Raw genomic sequence first — 18,217 nt, forward strand, 5'->3', positions numbered from 1 at the left:
AAAAGAAAAGAAAAAAAGAGAGTGCTTTGAATGGATGGTGTGCTTTCTGCCTCTCGGCCCTGCTTTGAAACTCCTGGCAAGCACTGCCATGACTTATTTACTTACCGTATTTATTTGATTTTTCAACTTAAACTTTTACAGAGATATATCAAACATAAAAACAGGATTCCAAAGAATCTCCTGGACTTCCATCCTCCCCCATGTGGGTCCTATTATTATTAATCAGTTCTTCCCGCATTTTTTATGGTAACCCAAACCCTTTACCTATTCCATTATATCCAGAATTCAACCTTAAACTACAAGTGATATTCCAATCCTACCAACGATTTTAACTGTTTGCAGTAGTCTTTAAGATAAGTTATAAATTTCCCCCATTCCTTATTAAAATTTTGATCTTCCTGATTTCTGACTCTTCCGGTCATTTTAGCCATTTCGGCATAGTCCATCAATTTCATCTGCCATTCTCTGGTAGGAACTTTATCTTCTTTCCATCTCTGGGCCAATAACATCTGTGCAGCTGTGGTCGCATACATAAATACAGTGGAACCTCTATTTACAACCATAAACCATTCTGGAGGTCCGGTCATAACTAGAAACGTACATAAGTAGAGGCACACTTTTCCATAGAAAGTAACGGAAAAGTGAATTGATCTGTTCTAGACGATGAAAAACACGCCCTAAAACAGCATTTTAACTAGGATTTTACTGTCTTATGAGAGCATAGATCCATAAAATGAAGGCAATAATCAATGTAAAGGGACCCCTGACCATCAGGTCCAGTCATGACCGGGTCATGTCACATGACTGTACAGCTTCCAGGTCATGTGGCCAGAATGACTAAGCTGCTTCTGCCGAACCAGAGCAGCGCACGGAAACGCTGCTTACCTTCCCGCCGGAGGGAAGCACTTTGATGTGCTTTTGAACTGCTAGGTTGGCAGGAGCAGGGACCGAGCAACGGGAGCTCACTCCGTCGCGGGGATTTGAACCGCCGACCTTCTGATCGGCAAGTCCTAGGCTCTGTGCTTTAACCCACAGCGCCACCCGCGTCCCCATAATAATCAATGTAAGGTAAAGGTAAAGGGACCCCTGACCATTAGGTCCAGTCGTGACCGACTCTGGGGTGGTGGCGCTCATCTCGCTTTATTGGCCGAGGGAGCCGGCGTACAGCTTCTGGGTCATGTGGCCAGCATGACTAAGCAGCTTCTGGCGAATCAGAGCAGCACACGGAAACGCCGTTTACCTTCCCGCCGGAGCGGTACCTATTTATCTACAGTGAGGGGGGAAAGTATTTGATCCCCTGCTAAATTTGCCCGTTTACCCTCTGACGTAGAAATGACCAGTCCATAATTTTAATGGTAGGTTTATTGTAGCTGTGAGAGACAGAATAACAACAGAAACCCAGAAGACAAAAGTCATTATAGTGCGCATCAATCTCTGACTTTTGTCTTCTGCGATAAAATCATAATAGGAAAAAAGAGAGAAAAAACCAATTTAAAATACAGGTTAAAATGCAATTTAAAATGCAGAATAATAATAACAGACAACGATAGAAACTAAACACTTGTAGTTTAATGGTGAATTTTGGATATACAGTGGTACCTCAGGTTAAGTACTTAATTCGTTCCGGAGGTCCATGCTTAACCTGAAACTGTTCTTAACCTGAAGCACCACTTTAGCTAATGGGGCCTCCCACTGCCGCCGCGCCGCCGGAGCACGATTTCTGTTCTCATCCTGAAGCAAAGTTCTTAACCTGAAGCACTATTTCTGAGTTAGCGGAGTCTGTAACCTGAAGCGTATGTAACCTGAAGCGTATGTAACCCGAGGTACCACTGTAATGGAGATGTAAAAGATTTGGGTTATTATAAAAGATGCAGGAGGAAATGAACAACAATAGGACCCACAAAGGAGAGGAAGGGGAAGTCCACCAGATTCTTTGGCATCTCGTTTTTTATGATGCGTGTTGGATATGTGATTGAAAAACTTGAATTTGAAAATCCAAATTTATTTATTTATTTATTTGAGAGAGAGAAAAGGGAAACAATGGCCACCTCTGAAACCCCTCGTCCGCGGCCCCAGCTCCTGCGCCGCCTTCCCTCTGCACGCGCTCAGAGGCGCTCTTGCCCGGGGTTCCGTCGCCCTCCCGCTGGCGCCCGGCGGAGGGCGCCCCGCTTGGCAGGAGGCGCTGCGGCTGCGGCGGGAGAGGCGGGGAAGCGCGGCCGGGGCGGGGGCGGAGGCGGAGGCGGAGCCGGGCGGCGAGCGGCGTCTCGGCCGGAGTCGAGCAGGACGCGCCGAGCCAGCCGGGCGCGCAGCAGCCGAGAGCCAGGGCCGGGAGTGGCGGAGAAGCGCCAGGCGGTCCGGACGCCCCGCGCCGCCGCCCTTGCGGGCAGGGAGGGAGGGAGGGAAGGGTGGTGGGTGGGTGGTGGGAAGGGGGTGCCCAGCCACCCAGGGGTGCTGCCTGCCGTCGCGCCATCCGCGCGCCCCCCCTCTCTCCGCGCCAGCCGAAGCTCTCCATGCCCCCGCACGACTGATCCGGCGCGCCTCGGAGCCGGGGGAGGGGGAGGCTGGACGGAGACCCCCCCGTAGCGCCACCTTTGTCCGCCGCCGCCGCCCCCCCCAGCCAAACCGGCCCTGCAGGACCTTGGACAGAAGACGCGCCGTGGGAGCGCGCGCTGCGGTGGGTACCACCGGGAAGGGGGAGGGTGGGCTGCAGGGCGCCATGGCTAGCATCCCTTCTCCCCCCTCCCTTTGAAGGGGATGCAGCAAAAAACATCATGGGGGGGCGGAGGCAGCGAGTCCCGTGTGTGTGTGTGTACACGCCAGGATGGGTCGGAGGAAAACATTGGCCAGGAGGAAAGGTGTCTTCGGGAAAGATGGGGAGGCAGGGTGAATGGTTTGTTGTCGTTTTAAATTGCATTTGTATAGCACCGTTCCTCTGAAGATGCCAGGGTGGGTCAGGATAAAATGAGAATAAACCACACACACACACACACACACACACACACATACACACACCTGCTCAACGGCACATGCAAGGCACAACCGTTTCCAGCTCCGCAGCTGCTTTGCAGAGGGTCAGCATTCGCGACGCAGCAACTTGCGCGTCTGTAATTATATGAAATGCATGACTGATGCCCGTATAATGTGCTCAGGCAGAGCTTCCCCATGAGTGGGCAAAGTCTGTTGCTTTGGAGAGGCATGTGCACCTCTGACATCATGCTGTTGTCCAAACGGGCTCTGCTCTGGCCCACCGGAGGTGCTGCCGTGATCCATCCAACACGAGAGGCTTTTGTTTTGTTTTTTTGCTGCAATGGGATAATATGGCTACCTCTAGGGAACGCACACGTTTTAGCACATGGCTGCGTGTGCAGAGCTTGCGCAGGGGGTCGTGCACAGGCTTCGGGTCTGCTGGAGTAGGGCAGGGTGTCAGGCCATGTCGGTAAAAATAAAAAAAGGGGGGGAACCTAGCAACCAATGTGTATCTGAGGTGGCCTTAAAGATTTGGGAGGGGAGGGAAGAAAAAGAGAGGGAAGCAGTGGAAGCCAGAAAATAATGCCAGAAAAGGATGGATGGGGACAGGAAAGGGAGGGGGTGAGAAGGGGCTTCTGAACCCTCAGGAAGAGGGTGGGGGGTGAGATTCTGTGTGCGTGCTCCGCTCTTGCTTATCTGAACCATTTTTCCTTTGCCAGGTCTGAACTGAATCTGTAAGGCTGCGGCATAAGGGTGCTTGAAGCAGAGACCGCTGCCCGTGCCCAGCCAGCAACCCCAAAGGTGCCAGGCTGACACCCAACCCCCCCGTTCCGTTCGCCTCCCTCCCTCCTCTGCTACTTGCGCCATGGGTACCGTCTTGTCCCTTTCCCCCAGTTACCGGAAGGCGACCCTCTTTGAGGATGGCTCGTCCACAGTGGGCCATTACACGGCCGTGCAGAACAGCAAGAACGCCAAAGACAAGAGTCTCAAGCGTCACTCCATCATCTCGGTGCTGCCCTGGAAGCGGATCGTGGCCGTGTCGGCCAAGAAGAAGAACTCCAAGAAGGTCCAGCCCAACAGCAGCTACCAGAACAACGTCACGCACCTCAACAACGAGAACCTGAAGAAGTCCCTCTCGTGTGCCAACCTCTCCACTTTCGCCCAGAACCAGGGCGCCCAGCCGCCGGCGCCCAACAACCAGATATCCACCTCCAAGAGCAACCTGTCCTCCGTCAAGAAGACCCCCCACCCCAACACCAACTCCACCGGCACCCCCAAGAGGGTCATTGTCCAAGCTTCGACCAGCGAGCTGCTTCGGTGCCTGGGCGAGTTCCTCTGCCGGCGATGCTACCGCCTGAAGCACCTATCGCCCACCGACCCGGTCCTGTGGCTTCGGAGCGTTGACCGGTCCCTGCTCCTCCAAGGCTGGCAAGACCAAGGCTTCATCACCCCGGCCAACGTGGTGTTCCTGTACATGCTTTGCCGGGACGTCATCTCTTCCGAAGTGGCCACGGACCATGAACTCCAAGCCGTCTTGCTTACCTGCCTCTATCTCTCCTATTCCTACATGGGCAACGAGATCTCCTACCCTCTCAAGCCCTTCCTGGTGGAGAGCTGCAAGGAGGCCTTTTGGGATCGCTGCCTGTCCATTATTAACCTCATGAGTCCCAAAATGTTGCAGATCAACGCCGACCCGCACTATTTCACTCAGGTCTTTGCCGACCTGAAGAACGAGAGCAGCCAGGAAGAGAAGAACAGGCTGCTCATCGGCCTGGACCGGTGAGCTTTCAGGCTCCCTTGCCGCTGGGATGAGGGGGGAACATTTTTTCCTTCTTTTTATGTTGTTTTTGTTTTCGAAACAAACCGGGACACAAAAGGTGGGCATGGGCAAGGCTGAGAGAAGACACTTGAGCCTCCGTTCTTCAGCTTGGCTTTTTGGGATCCAAAAAACAGACACATTTCAGAAAGGAGAAGTGGTGACGTCGGGCCTTGCCTGTCTGGTTTTCTGTGGCTTCCTCTCGCCCTTAATGTCAACAAGGAGGGGGCGAGCAGGTGGGGCTTGGAGCCAAGCGCAATGCTGGCAGGACCATGGCGTCCCTTCGCCGCTTGGCTTTTGCCTCAGAGATCCTCAGCCGGGGAGATCCATCTTGTACTTCTTAATTCCTCGCCGCGGATTGCGGAGGTGGCGAAACAGCATTTACTATCCTCGAGACGAAAGCGGGAGGCAACCCAGCGCATGTTGCAGAGCCTGGCGTTCTGGAAAAGGGATCAAAGGACGGGATCCGCCTCCTCTTTTTCTTTCCACCATCTTGCGCACTCGCCTGAGCGAAATGACACCAAAACAGTATTGGCCTCCGGAAAGGGACCCTTATTGCATGGAAACACGTGGCTACACCCTAGCAGAAGTGGGGAAGGAAAAGTCAGGCATATTGCAGGCCCTTTGGCATGTCTCCCCTCTCGCTGCCTTTCCCTGGGGGAGGCAGCCCCTTTGGTTTACATCCGTGCCAAAGGGCAAAGGTGAGATTTTGGGGGTCATTTCCTGTGACAATACCCAAGGGGAGGAAAATGTCAAGGTAGCCAATATGGAATGGGTGGCTGAGATTAAAGATGGCCCCAGGGAATGGGCCCTCACCTAGTATTAATTTTGCTGGCAAGTTATTTAGGTGGACGTTTGATACATTTTGAGTTTTATTTTTTATTGCACAGTATATAAACTGGCTGCTTCAGATCAGAGTGACTATGATTCTGTTGAGGCCTTCTGAGCAGCTGGAATAATGGTCCCTTTTCAAGATAAACCTTTCAGGAAAATGTAAGGCTGGTGCCAGTCACTTTGTTGTCCAGATGATTCGGTGCTGAACCCCGATATACACCTGATATTCTTTGTTACAGATTCCTTCCTCCCCATCCTGAAATGGAAAATTCCTTGGCATTTATTTAAGCCAGCCAACCATCTTAATATTTTATGGGGGGGGGGGGAGGGAATGTACCAAGCGGGGAAAGAATGATGACTATGTAATCATAAAGAGATCCATAGCAAACACTACAATTTCAGGAACAGATTGTGACTAAAGAAGCTTGGGAATATAAAACTGAAGCATATACAGAATAGACACACATTTAGTATATTCTGAGATTTATATTGCTTTTTTAGTCTCTAAAAAAAAGCATGCTAGCTCCTAATATTTTTTCAGTATCCCTTCCCCCCACATTTCTGGCACTGAAACATTTGATGTAGTCCTCTAAAAAAAAAAATTATTCCGGTGCTTAGGAATTTAATTTATTTTGCTTAGCCCTCTGGTTCTCAAAAAGGAAGAGGTTAAAAAAATCTTTCTGATCAGCAAGCTTCAGGGATGGTAAATGTATATAGAGAAGAGCAGGGGGTGGGGTGGGGGTGGTTGGGGAGGGAGGGAGTGGAACAACACCGAAATACACACTGAATTTTGCTCAGTTAATGACATGCCGAATTAAATGCCAATAGTCCCGGGTCTAGGATTCTGCTGAAGATGTGAACTTCCTTTACAATGGAGGTCATCTTCTCTGTATTTAAGTTCCCGTGGGACAACAGAGGGGACAAAGACGCTCAAATACTGTCGGGTGTTGAGGTAGCTATTGGACAAAAGGCCAAGTTCAAAGCGTTCTGGGCTCCATCTCTGATCCTGGTGTTATGGATGCTGGCATTCTGGCAGAAGGAAGGCATGTCTTGTACTTAACGGTTGTTGAATAGGGTAGCTTGCAATTAACTTCAAAGCAGCAGAGCACTATTTAAATTTTAAAAAAAATAATGTAAGAGGAACAGGGAAAAAAAAGCTGTGAAATTTCAAAAGAAAAAAAAAGGTCTGAGCTGAGAGGCTTTGAGGTAGACAGGAGCTGAGATTTTGTGAATATGAAACGGCTGCTGGGTTTGCCATTGCCTCCGAAAGCTAGGCCGAAATCTGAGCCATTCAAAAGCGAGACACTGACTGTTAAGGGTATGTTTTGGGTTCATAGCGGGAAGGAGAGCCTTAGAGTCGCGAGGGAGGGCTTTGGGTCCTTCGCAGTGAATGGGGAATCGGGGGGTGTACAGATCTCCATTGCATGACCATTTTTGCTGCTCTAAAATGGATGGCACATATTTCATTTCAGTCCCCCCATCATCATCAACTTGGCCGTTCCTTGCTTAGCTTCTTTGCTGGCACCTGGAACACCTTGAAGACTAAATTCTAGCCTGTCTCTGGATAAGTAATTCTCCTAAACACCTCCCCCCTTCTCCATATGCTTTCCTTCTTTTCTTTTCAATATAAAAGGGAAATTATAGTTCTTTAATCAACGTGGTTCTGGAAGGTTGTGGCTGCAGACCTATCCATGCTTACCTGGGAGAAAGCCCCAGTGAACAAAGCAAGGCTTACTCCAAAGTAAGCATACCATGGGTTGCATTGCAGAGGGAGCTAACAGCCGTATGGTGCGAAAACCTGTCTTGTTCTTTTTGGGAGTCCTGGATCCAGTGTATTTATTGGGATTTTTGTAACAGCAAACAAAAGATCAACTGATATACTTGAGTACATAAGAGCAATGAATGGGGTTTTAACGTGCTGCTATACAAAGCGAATACTTTTTAGAACAAAATCTATGCTAATAAATACAAAGGGGTGTGGGTGGGAGGGAAAAAGGTCTTTCTTTTGTTCTTCCACCACTGCTTTCCAGTGACGGTTTTTGCATGCCAAAAGCATCTTTTTACAAAAGGCAAAACCTTAGAACAGCTGATTGTAAAAACAAAGAAGCAAAATAAATCGCTGTGCACAAATTTCAAGCACATCACACCCCCCCCACTGCTGTCAAAACCCTTAGGTCATTCAAATCGATATATTTTCATCTCGAGACTTCTAGACCTTTTCTAATCTTAACTGTACACAGTTCTTAAGAGTTCAGCTGTGTTCTAAACCGTTGTTACTTCTTTTTTTCAAAAGGAAAACAAAAACTGAAAGAAAAAAATGTGCCATTTTTTTCACTTGAAATTCTGCATACCTGTACATTTTATGTGTGGGGTGGGTTGGGGAGGGGAGAAGAGGAGAAAAAAAAACAGAAAACCTGCTAAATTCTACATGTATGTGTATGTTAAGGTTTTTGGGGTTTTGTTTTTTTTTTAGTGTGCAATCTCTTCTGTAGATATTTGTTGACCAAAATTGGTATTATTATTATGATTATTGCTTATTATTACTTAAATTAATTTATAAATTGTCCTTTTTGTATGTATGTGTATTATAGTGAGTTTGTAAGTATGTGAGGTTTATAAATATGACAAGACTGTCACAGAGCTGTGTGTGCCTGTAACTTAACGCCCCCCCTTATTTTTATTTATTTTTGTACTGTGCTGATTAAAAATAAAATGCACTGACCATCCATTACATGATGGTTTTCAGAGCTTTATTTTATATATATATTTTAAAAAACATGTGCTGTTGTATGATGGCAGGAGGCGATGATAGACAATGAAGACAATTGTAAATAACAGAGCCATCGGAATTTAATTGGATTTGCCTTGTTGAGAGGCGGTTTAACGCAAGAGGCTCTTAAATCAAGGTTAAGTCAGTATGGTTCACGGGTTCTCTCCTGGTTGCCACGGAGGCAATATCCTGCAGAAAATGAGTAGGCAGAACGAAGTTCACTGGACGACAACATCATGACAGATGCTAGGATTTTTACAAGAGATGCTGGCCTAGGTAGACCTTGATCTGATTCACCAAGAGTACACACTTAGAATCATTTAAGACTACAAACCTGTGCCCCCTTACCTGGTAGTAAGCTAAAGGTAAAGAGATCCCTGACTGTTAGGTCCAGTCGTGGATGACTCTGGGGTTGCGGCGCTCATCTTGCTTTATTGGCTGAGGGAGCCGGCGTACAGCTTCCGGGTCATGTGGCCAGCATGACTAAGCCACTTCTGGCAAACCAGAGCAGCGCACAGAAACGGCGTTTACCTTCCTGCCGGAGTGGTACCTATTAACTACTTGCACTTTGATGTGCTTTCGAACTGCTAGGTTGGCAGGAGCAGGGACCGAGCAACGGGAGCTCACCCCGTCGCGGGGATTCGAACCGCCAACCTTCTGATCGGCAAGCCCTAGGCTCTGTGGTTTAACCCACAGCGCCACCTGTGTCAGCCCCATTAAATCTAGTGGGACTTGTTCCTGTAAGCAGACCTGCATAGGATCTGCACTGTAAAACACAGACTTGTTCTCCCAACTCCCATTATCCCCAGCCAAGCTTTTTCAGGGTTGATGGGAGTTGTAGTCCACCTGGAAGGCTTCACTATGAAGAAACCTCAAATATGGCCTTGTGTGCTTTTCACATTCAGAACACCCATCAGTGGACCCTCGGAATTCCAGTTTTAAAAAAGCAAAAAAAATAGATAATGTATGGCTGAAGTCACCCCTCCATATTGTAGTTTTGAGGGGCAACGTTGTCTTGGAGGGATGGGGAGACAGAAGAGGAAAACAGGTTGGAAAACAGGGAGGGCAATTCCTTCTTTGGAGCTAGTCTCTCACTGGGAAGAGAAAGAAAACCAAGCTTTGTGAATGGCATTCCTGGTATCACATGGTGCATGAGTCACAAGGAGATTCAGAAGAGGAAGTCAGTCTTGTTCATTTGCTAGAGTCCAGCTAATGAGATTTTTTATTTTTTTATTTTTAAGGTTCAGAACTAAACAATAATGCAAAGTCCTTAAGCACATTTGGCCTCTGAGGGTGCTTTCCTTCTTCATGAGCTCACAAGCACTAGCTAATCCATTTTCAACATCCTTCACAGGCTCCCTTTCTGGACTGGGGTTAATTCTTCCTTAAGGTGACAATGAAAGCTAGTTTTTTTAAAAAGTAATCAAGAAACTGGAAGTAAGTTAACATTGAGGCTGCTACTGGCATTCCCTCTGTGTTTGAGGGAAGCCTTTTATGTGAAATAGAAACATTTGCATCATGTCCGCCCTTTTACAATAAAGGTATCCCGAAATGCGGGGCGTATTCCAACCAAAACAACTTGCTGTGATTTCAGCAGGAGTTGTAAACTTTAAAAGCCCCATTGAGTCTGCAGCCTAAATATCTTCCATTGAGATCAACTGGATTTAAAATTGCTTACATTTCGCTGGATCCTATCCATTTTTCTTAACCCTTGGGCTTTTTAAAAAAATGACAACATCTATTGGTTTATAAAAAAAAATACAAGAACCATTAAACACTTAGCAGCAACAAATGGTGTTTGTTCTATTCATTGCCAGGCTGGGGAAGCGGCTTCCTTTGGCCATGGATAAGCAGAACAAAGCAAAAATAGTCTCTTAGCATTTAAAGAGATTTTAATGATCACAGCGAAAGAACAAAGAGTCCATTATCGGAGTAAAGGTGCTCCCAGTTAAGGTTTACACCCACTTCCCTTCCAGGTCACCCTCGTCACTTCCTCGTCTTGCAACCTGATCTTGCAACCACTTTGCTTTCTGTGCTGCCACATCTGCTCGTCGTGACCTTGGGCTGGGCGGATGTTGGCTTTCCAGTGAGAGTGTGTCCGTTGACTCTCTCTTGTCCAGTTCTTCATCTCCTAGCTGTTCATCACCCAGTTCTACCCAACTTTTGTCTTCTTGAACTATTCCCCTTTGCAAACCACTGTTCCAAATCTATACTGTCCTCCTGCTCCTGGGAAGATTCAGGATCCTGAATTGGGAGCAGGGGGAGGGGGAGGCTCCCGCCGTTCCTCATATGTACAGTCCACTTCAACATGGTCGCTGACATCCATTGACTTACACATCCATTGACTTACACTTACACATTACACATAAGCCTTACACATTCAATGCCTTCCTTACCATAACCTCTCCACCAAGAAGATTGAGCAGTTGGTCTAACAAGGTCTTCCTTTGGTGATCATTAAAATAGTTAAAGGAGTCAGAGTTTCTTGGAAGATGTCTCTTTATGTTATGCCTTTAATGACTCTCCTGTGTCTGGCAAGATGCTCAGACATTGCTGTATCCCAGATATTATTTTCCAACATCTTCAGGGGCATTTCAGTCTGGGTTTCCCTTGTTTACTGTACTGAGTGTTAATTATTGCGCCCATCTACAATCCCTGTGGGACGTGGGTGGCGCTGTGGTCTAAACCACTGAGCCTCTTGGGCTTGCCGATTGGAAAGGCGGCAGTTCGAATCCCCGCAACGGGGTGAGCTCCCATTGCTCAGTCCCAGCTCCTGCCAACATAGCAGTTCGAAAGCACGTCAAAGTGCAAGTAGATAAATAGGTACCGCTCTGGCGGGAAGGTAAAAGGCGTTTCCATGCACTGCTCTGGTTTCGCCAGAAGCGGCTTAGTCCTGCTGGCCACATGACCCAGAAAAACTGTCTGCGGACAAACGTCAGCTCCCTCGCCCAGTAAAGCGAGATGAGCACCACAACCCCAGAGCCGTTTGCGACTGGACTTAACTGTCAGGGGTCCTTTACCTTTACAATCCCTGTCTCAAACCAACTGGTGAAGAAGAAAATGCCAATTCATCTATATCAGGGATGTCTAACTCCCAAGAGACTGCGATCTACTCAAAGAATAAAAAACTGGCAGTGATTTGGGGGACTCAGGTCAAAGTTGTTGAGCTTCTTTTTAGGGAGGGAACATAAATCATAGCCTTATTGAAAATTACACTTATTAACTTTGTTAAGTGATTTCCTCACTTCCCCTTGGTTGAATTTCATTGCATGTCCTTTTAACGGTTTTCCAAATCCCAATTCTTATGAAATTTAACTTAAACATTAACATCCTTAAATCTTCACTTTATGGAATTAAACATATTAATTCATCACTTAACATAAATAAAACCCTAAGCCAATTAAGTATCTGCAAGCTATTTTCAATTAATTTAACTTAACAAATTTAACTAGATAATCATTAAATTTATTCCACTCTTCCTGATACTCCTCCTCCTTCTGGTCGCGGACTCTTCCGGTTAGGTCGGCTAGCTCCGAAAAATCCATCATCTTCATCTGCCATTCTTCTATTGTTGGTAATTCTTGGGAAGGGAGGGAAGTTTTGGAGAGGGAAGTGAAGAAGTGGAGGGTGGGGTGAAGGGGGCAGGGCTGGATGCTCTTATGCCACTGCTAACGAAAAGGAGCCCGTGGTTGACAGCAATCAAACAGAACCTCCCAGGGATCGACTACTCAATCCCGATCGACCAGTTGGACAACCCTGATCTATATGGGATAACACCTAGCATAGTTGGCAAGAAAGAGAAGCAAATCTCCAAAGGTCCATGGGACCTTGCTATGTACCGTATTTTTTTCGTGTATAAGACGCCCCCAATTTTTGGGGACTTAAAAATAAGAAAATGGGTGAGGGGGTTGCCTAGAGTTGTTCAGCTTTTGGAGGGGGAGATTGCCTATAATTGTGGAGCTTTTTTTTTGAAGGGGATTGCCCAAAATTGCTCACAAACTGCACAATCGTCAGCCTGCTTGTCGCCTTCTTTTTTTCAAAACTCCTTGTTCTTGATCCCTTGAGTCATGCGCACTTTAACAATTTTCCAAATACTGCCCTATATCCCTCTCCCCCCATAACCATTACTTCCCTTCACCCATGTGCAATCTTCTCTACATAATATTATTTCTTTGTGCTTCCCAAATACAAAGAGAGAGCATTATTGGGTATAAATGATACTTCTTTTATTTATTGCAATGAATGATGTAAACAAAAATACATTTCAATTATAACAAGGGTGCTTGCCCACATTTCTATATAAACTACATTTAAAAATGTTCATTCCATTATTCCCTCAGGCTTAAAAATCAAACATACAATTAAGGAATAGTTAATTTATAGATAAAACCGAGAAAATCTCTCTTTTCTCTCACTCACGCACATACACACAACAGAAAAGGCACAAATACTGTATATTCATTTAAATCAAGACAAATACTTCATAGCACGCGACATAGCCAGTCTTACAGATTTGGAGAGACTTCCTTATCACACGATTTGTTTATTTATTTTGCATTTCTTAAATTTCTAAACCACCCGTCATCCGAGGATCGGAGGGCCGGTTTCTGTCATCATTCAAACGCAGCAATTATGCCGGGACACCGTATGAAAGTGCTTATTAAAAAGTTTCCATGGCTAATTTGGCTGCTATGAAAGTGAGAGCTGGAAGGCTTTTGAGTAATTAACAGAGAAGCAGAAGAAGACACTGGGGTGGGGATTGGTCCTTTTCGCTACTGGCAACAGGGAAGAGTGCAAACTTTTGGTTGGGTTTACAAGATGGGCCAGGACCAACCTGAACGCCGTTCAGCATAGATGTGCTGACATTCATTGGAACGAACGCAGGGATGGCTAATGGACTTCATACATGCCATAAGCGCATAAAGACTTCATACGGTATTGACCACCCCAGCCTGTGGGCATCTCTACCAAAAAGTACTTTAAAATGTTAAAAGGGTGGGATCTTGCCACATCCAGGCTAGCCATAAAACAAGCAAGGAAAGGGACCTGGATGGTGGTCCCCTTCTCTGGAAAGCTGGACCACAAAGATGGGGAAACAGCACAGCCAGAATGGCTGGGAACTGTGTAATAAGGACTTTGTCCATCCATCTGATGGTGGTGGGGACTTGCTCCCCAGGAACAAGCCAGTTTGCTCCACCACCCATTAATCTGGGAAAGGCTACATTCCCATGCTTTAAGAAAACCTGATTCAACCGAAGTCATTCAATGTTCCTACCTGGGTTGTGAGCAATCGCAAAGTCACTGAATCCTGACCTGACCCGCAGTGTCAGGCTTGGTCCCTCCCCCCTCCATTTACTTCATTTTACTTATTTGGTATGGGCCTTTGTCAGGTGCTCCAGAACGGTGCATCTCGGCCCATGTCTTGAGATGCTGGAAGCGCTCAGGGTCAAGCAAAACACAGCTACTTTGGCACGAGAAGAAAATAAAGCTCGTCGACGAGGCTGTGCCTGCTACCCAGCGGAAAGCCAGAGAGACGGACAAAAGGCAACTAACTATGAGGCTACACTGGCCAGAATGATGCCAGCCGCTTGGATAAAGCACGCTGTGAGCTGGCCTGAGCGATCGGCTCCAGCGCTTGCACTAACAGCAGCGTTGCGAAGGCAAATCTGTGCCAAGTCATGCACAAAGGGGAGCCCCCCTCTCTGAAGATAACAGACATACTATAGAGATGGTCTCTTTCCATCTGTCTGTTGGTGTCCGGGTGCAACCACCTAGAGCCCATCTGGGACTCCAGTGCAACACAAGCACTGCAGTGAAGCACTTAATGCCAAAAGAGGACATCCTTTCCAGGGCGCAATGGCTAATGCCACCTAGATCAGGCTTCCTCAACCTCGGCCCTCCAGATGTTTTTGGCCTTCAGCTCCCCTGATCCCTAGCTAGCAGGACCAGTGGTCAGGGATGATGGGAATTGTAGTCTCAAAGCATCTGGAGGGCCGAGGTTGAGGAAGCCAGGGCAAGGGCAGCCCACGCGCTGCCGTCCAATGTTGTCGAGACTCCAATCAGTAGGGCCAATGTGCAGGGATGATGGGAGCTAGGAGGCCATAACATCTGGAGGGCTCTAAGTGGGCGACCCCTGGCCTGGGGAGGGGGCGGTTTCTCTCAGGCACAACCTTTTTGGAACAAAAGGGGCTGGGGAAACTCCGTGGAAGCTGCTGCCAGCCCCTTGCCCCTGTGCTACAGAAAGCCCACCTCTTTTTAAGTACAGATCACTTTTAAAATTAAGGCCTGCATGAAATCCAAAGGGATTTCCCCCCTCTCCTATTCCCTCCCATACAAGGCTTTGGAGTCCCAAGGATTAATTACACAACCATCTTAGGTATTGGGGGGGGGGAGGAATAGGAGAGCGGAGGGATATCTATCTATCTATCTATCTATCTATCTATCTATCTATCTATATAGATATATATAGATAGATAGATAGATATCCATTCATAAAAGGCACTTTGCTAAAACATGGCATGGGAGCCAGTTCTAAATTTATAGCCAGCACAATGGAGGGGCTATTTTAAGCTCCTGCTCAATGTAGCTTTAGAGATGTCTAGATGTGTGTCACAGACAAACATCTTTACAACCCTCCTCCCCCCACCATGCAAGATTCAAGGCACAAGAGGAAAGGAAGGCTGCTTAGAGAGGGAGTCTCTCTCTCCCTCTCCCCACAGCCCTCCCCTAGCAGAAGCAATGCTAATTTCCAGGCACACACAGGACGAAGCCTGACCGATCCTTGGTGAAGTTTGGCTCTGATTGGTTTATTCTGGTTTCCACGGAGACGGTGCATTTCCGACCATGCATGCTGCACTGGACCGGATTGGCGACGCTGACTTGCAGGCGGCGTTTCTCACTGCAGGGCGAGAGAGAGAGAGAGGGGGAAAAAACACATTAAAGAAAGAGACTTTAAAGTGTGTAAAGGGGAGAAGAAAGGCCACCTTGAACCTGTAAGATCAGCTCCACAACCTCCTAGCAGCCCGGGAGGCCGTGATTAACGGCCAAGATTAGAACGGATCATGCAAATGAAGAAAAAGAACCACAGACTCCTTCAGCAACGGTTCTGGAAAGGCCATAAGGGAGGGCAACTTGTGCATTCTTTGGGATGGGGCCAAGGAAGGTGCGTAGATAGAGCTACTCATCCAGGCTTAGGTACAGAGAGTTAGGTACTCTGTGCAACTGATGGGAGTTCCCTCCATCACAAACCCATTTCTGATATCTGCACTATTTCCATATTTTGAAGCTTTTGAAAAAAAAGGATTTTTAATTTCAAGGAATGAAAGCTTTATACCCAAGAGGCATAGGTAGGCAGACTAAGGCCCGGGGGCCGGATCCGTTCCAATCGCCTTCTCAATCCGGCCTGTGGATGGTCTGGGAATCAGTGTGTTTTTACATGAGTAGAATGTGTCCTTTTATTTAAAATGCATCTCTGGGTTATTTGTGGGGCATAGGAATTCGTTCATCCCCCATATATATATTCCAGCCCCCCCACAAGCTCTGAGGGACAGTGGACCGGCCCCCTGCTGAAAAAGTTTGCTGACTCCTGCAGAGCGACACGAAGACTGCAGTCGTTTTTGCAAACAGCTTTCTAATACAGTTGTTCCAGTGGAATGAGTTCCAGAGACTACTTTGCTGTATTTTAAAAAATCATTCCTGATTGAGGTAAGAAGAGGGCCAACTCCTTTGCTCATGTCATGTGGGTGAGACTTGGGTCCTTCCTACACTGGCTTGCTCTCTCCTGACACTCCAACTTAGAAGCCCCACATGAGAAATTCAACCCCAGAGTGAAAAATCAGATCCCATAAAACAGCCCTGTTAAAAAACAAAACAAAAACACGACCCTTGGATTGAATGTCAGGCTTAAATAAAAAGAGTTCCCAGTGTTTTTGACAATGCTGTCCAAGGGGAAGAATTTCCAGAAACTTAATGCAAAGAGAAACAGAATATTTAATTTTAAGCTGTTATTCAGCTTTTTAAAAAATGTAATTTCCATTGCGGGGGTGCAGGACATTCAGCAACTTGGGTAATTTGCATGTTGGGTTTTAAGAATCTTCCCTGCTTCATGAGTGTAATAATGTAGTTTTATTTCCCTTACAGGAAAGACAGCTAACGATAATTTTAAATGCAGGAGCTAAAAGTGCAGCTGGCAAGATGAACATGCCCAAATGCTGAAATCTGTTTGTGTTTTTTTTTAAAAAGGTCCTGTATCACTTACTGAAAAATGGGAACAGAATCCCCAAAACACTGCCAAATTTCTTTTTCTTTGGGAAACCTAAACGATCGCACCAATTCATTGTTTTCTGCCAATGCTTTCCATCAGAAAAATACCCCCCCCCCTACTTTTTATGCAAAGGACCAAGGAGTGCTTTGATTGCACTTCTGTGCACACCTTCCATGGGAGTAAGCCCCATATGTGACTGTCTGCTGAATAAACATGCTCAGGGCTGTGCCGCTAATATTAAATATCAGTCTGCTTTTTCTAAAGAAAAGAAATGAAAAGGGACAAGACTATCAAACAAGAAAGACAGGGCACAACACTGATCGCTGTCACGTCAGGGTGCCATCGGGACAGGAGGCCAAGTCTTCCAGGTATTTAATACTTCTTGACTTAACGCCACAGTGAGTTGCATTGAAAATCCCTGATTAATTTGCTATTTTTGCAGTGCCTTAGCAGACCCAGATGAACACATGGTAAAGCCACAGCAGATCACAGGTGCTTGTGGATGCATTTACAATGTGAATCACCGGTGTGTGTGTGTGTGTGTGTGTGTGTGTAAGAGAAAACAATACTCTATTCCAGGCTTCCTCAACCTCGGCCCTCCAGATGTTTTTGGCCTACAACTCCCATGATCCCTAGCTAGCAGGACCAGTGGTCAGGGATGATGGGAACTGTAGTCTCAAAACATCTGGAGGGCCGAGTTTGAGAAAGCCTGCTCTATACTCTCAAGTTCATTTGGTTGAGTAAGAATGTAGCTGTTGGATATTGCTTTTACAAAGGGCACTGGCAACAAATTCTGCTTCTTGTTGTATCACCAGAGGTTCCAAAATCAACATCATTCCCTCTCACTCATAGTTAACTCTCCTCTCCCATCGCCTGATCACATTCGACTAATTGACTCTTGAGTTTTGTGGTATGGAGGAGTATAGGTAAAGCTAAAGGAGCCCTGGGGGGTTAAGTCCAGTCAAAGGCGACTATGGGGCTGCGGCATTCATCTTGCTTTCAGGCTGAAGGAACCAACGTTTGTCCACAGACAGCTTTCCGGGTCATGTGGCCATCAGGACTAAACCACTTCTGGCGCAACAGGACACCGTGACGGAAACCAGAGCGCACAGAAACGCCATTTACCTTCCCGCTGCAGATAGATACCTATTTATCTACTTGCACTGGTGTGCTTTCAAACTGCTAGGTTGGCAGGAGCTGGGACAGAGCAACGGAAGCTCACCTCGTCATGTGGATTTGAACAGCCGACCTTCTGATCGGCAAGCCCAAGAGGCTAGGTGGGGATGAGTCTATCAAAAGGTGGTTACCATCACTTTTGGATACTGTTATAGCAAGCAAGGGCACTGGTCTTCCAACATAGCTAAGTTGAACAAAGGTGTGTGTTGGTGTAGCATCCGTTTCATGCAGTTCGACTATCATAGGAAAGCACTTTCCATATCATCTTAAAATACAACACTTCCCCAGGGGCAGTTCACAATGTTCTTTGTTTTTACTCTGACACGTAGAGGACATGTCTGAATTCCATAATTCTGTCAAGGCTGGGGGGAGAGGGGAGATCACATGAAAT

At 46.9% G+C, this 18,217-nt stretch overlaps 2 protein-coding genes across 3 annotated transcripts in view; one reads left to right on the forward strand and one right to left on the reverse strand.

Annotated features, from left to right (window-relative positions):
• Positions 1-3,660: 3,660 nt before the first annotated feature.
• CDK5R1 (cyclin dependent kinase 5 regulatory subunit 1) lies at positions 3,661-6,362 on the forward strand. Its single transcript, XM_053361637.1, has one exon. The coding sequence runs from the start codon at positions 3,833-3,835 to the stop codon at positions 4,748-4,750; it is 918 nt and encodes a 305-aa protein (XP_053217612.1). The 5' UTR covers positions 3,661-3,832; the 3' UTR covers positions 4,751-6,362.
• An 8,494-nt stretch (positions 6,363-14,856) lies between these two features.
• The window catches only part of MYO1D (myosin ID), a 173,071-nt gene continuing 169,710 nt past the window's right edge, over positions 14,857-18,217 (reverse strand). For both annotated transcript variants that reach the window (XM_053359882.1, XM_053359883.1), the window contains exon 22: positions 14,857-15,285. In XM_053359882.1, coding sequence (XP_053215857.1) covers positions 15,129-15,285 — 157 coding nt within the window. In that variant the 3' untranslated portion in view covers positions 14,857-15,128. The remainder of the gene's footprint in view (positions 15,286-18,217) is intronic.

This window comes from Podarcis raffonei, chromosome 13 (assembly GCF_027172205.1).
Source record: "Podarcis raffonei isolate rPodRaf1 chromosome 13, rPodRaf1.pri, whole genome shotgun sequence".
Lineage (NCBI taxonomy): Eukaryota > Metazoa > Chordata > Lepidosauria > Squamata > Lacertidae > Podarcis > Podarcis raffonei.

Excerpts from the sequence above, each read along its gene's own strand:
- CDK5R1 (XM_053361637.1), top strand. The coding sequence starts at position 3,833 with ATGGGTACCGTCTTGTCCCTTTCCCCCAGTTACCGGAAGGCGACCCTC.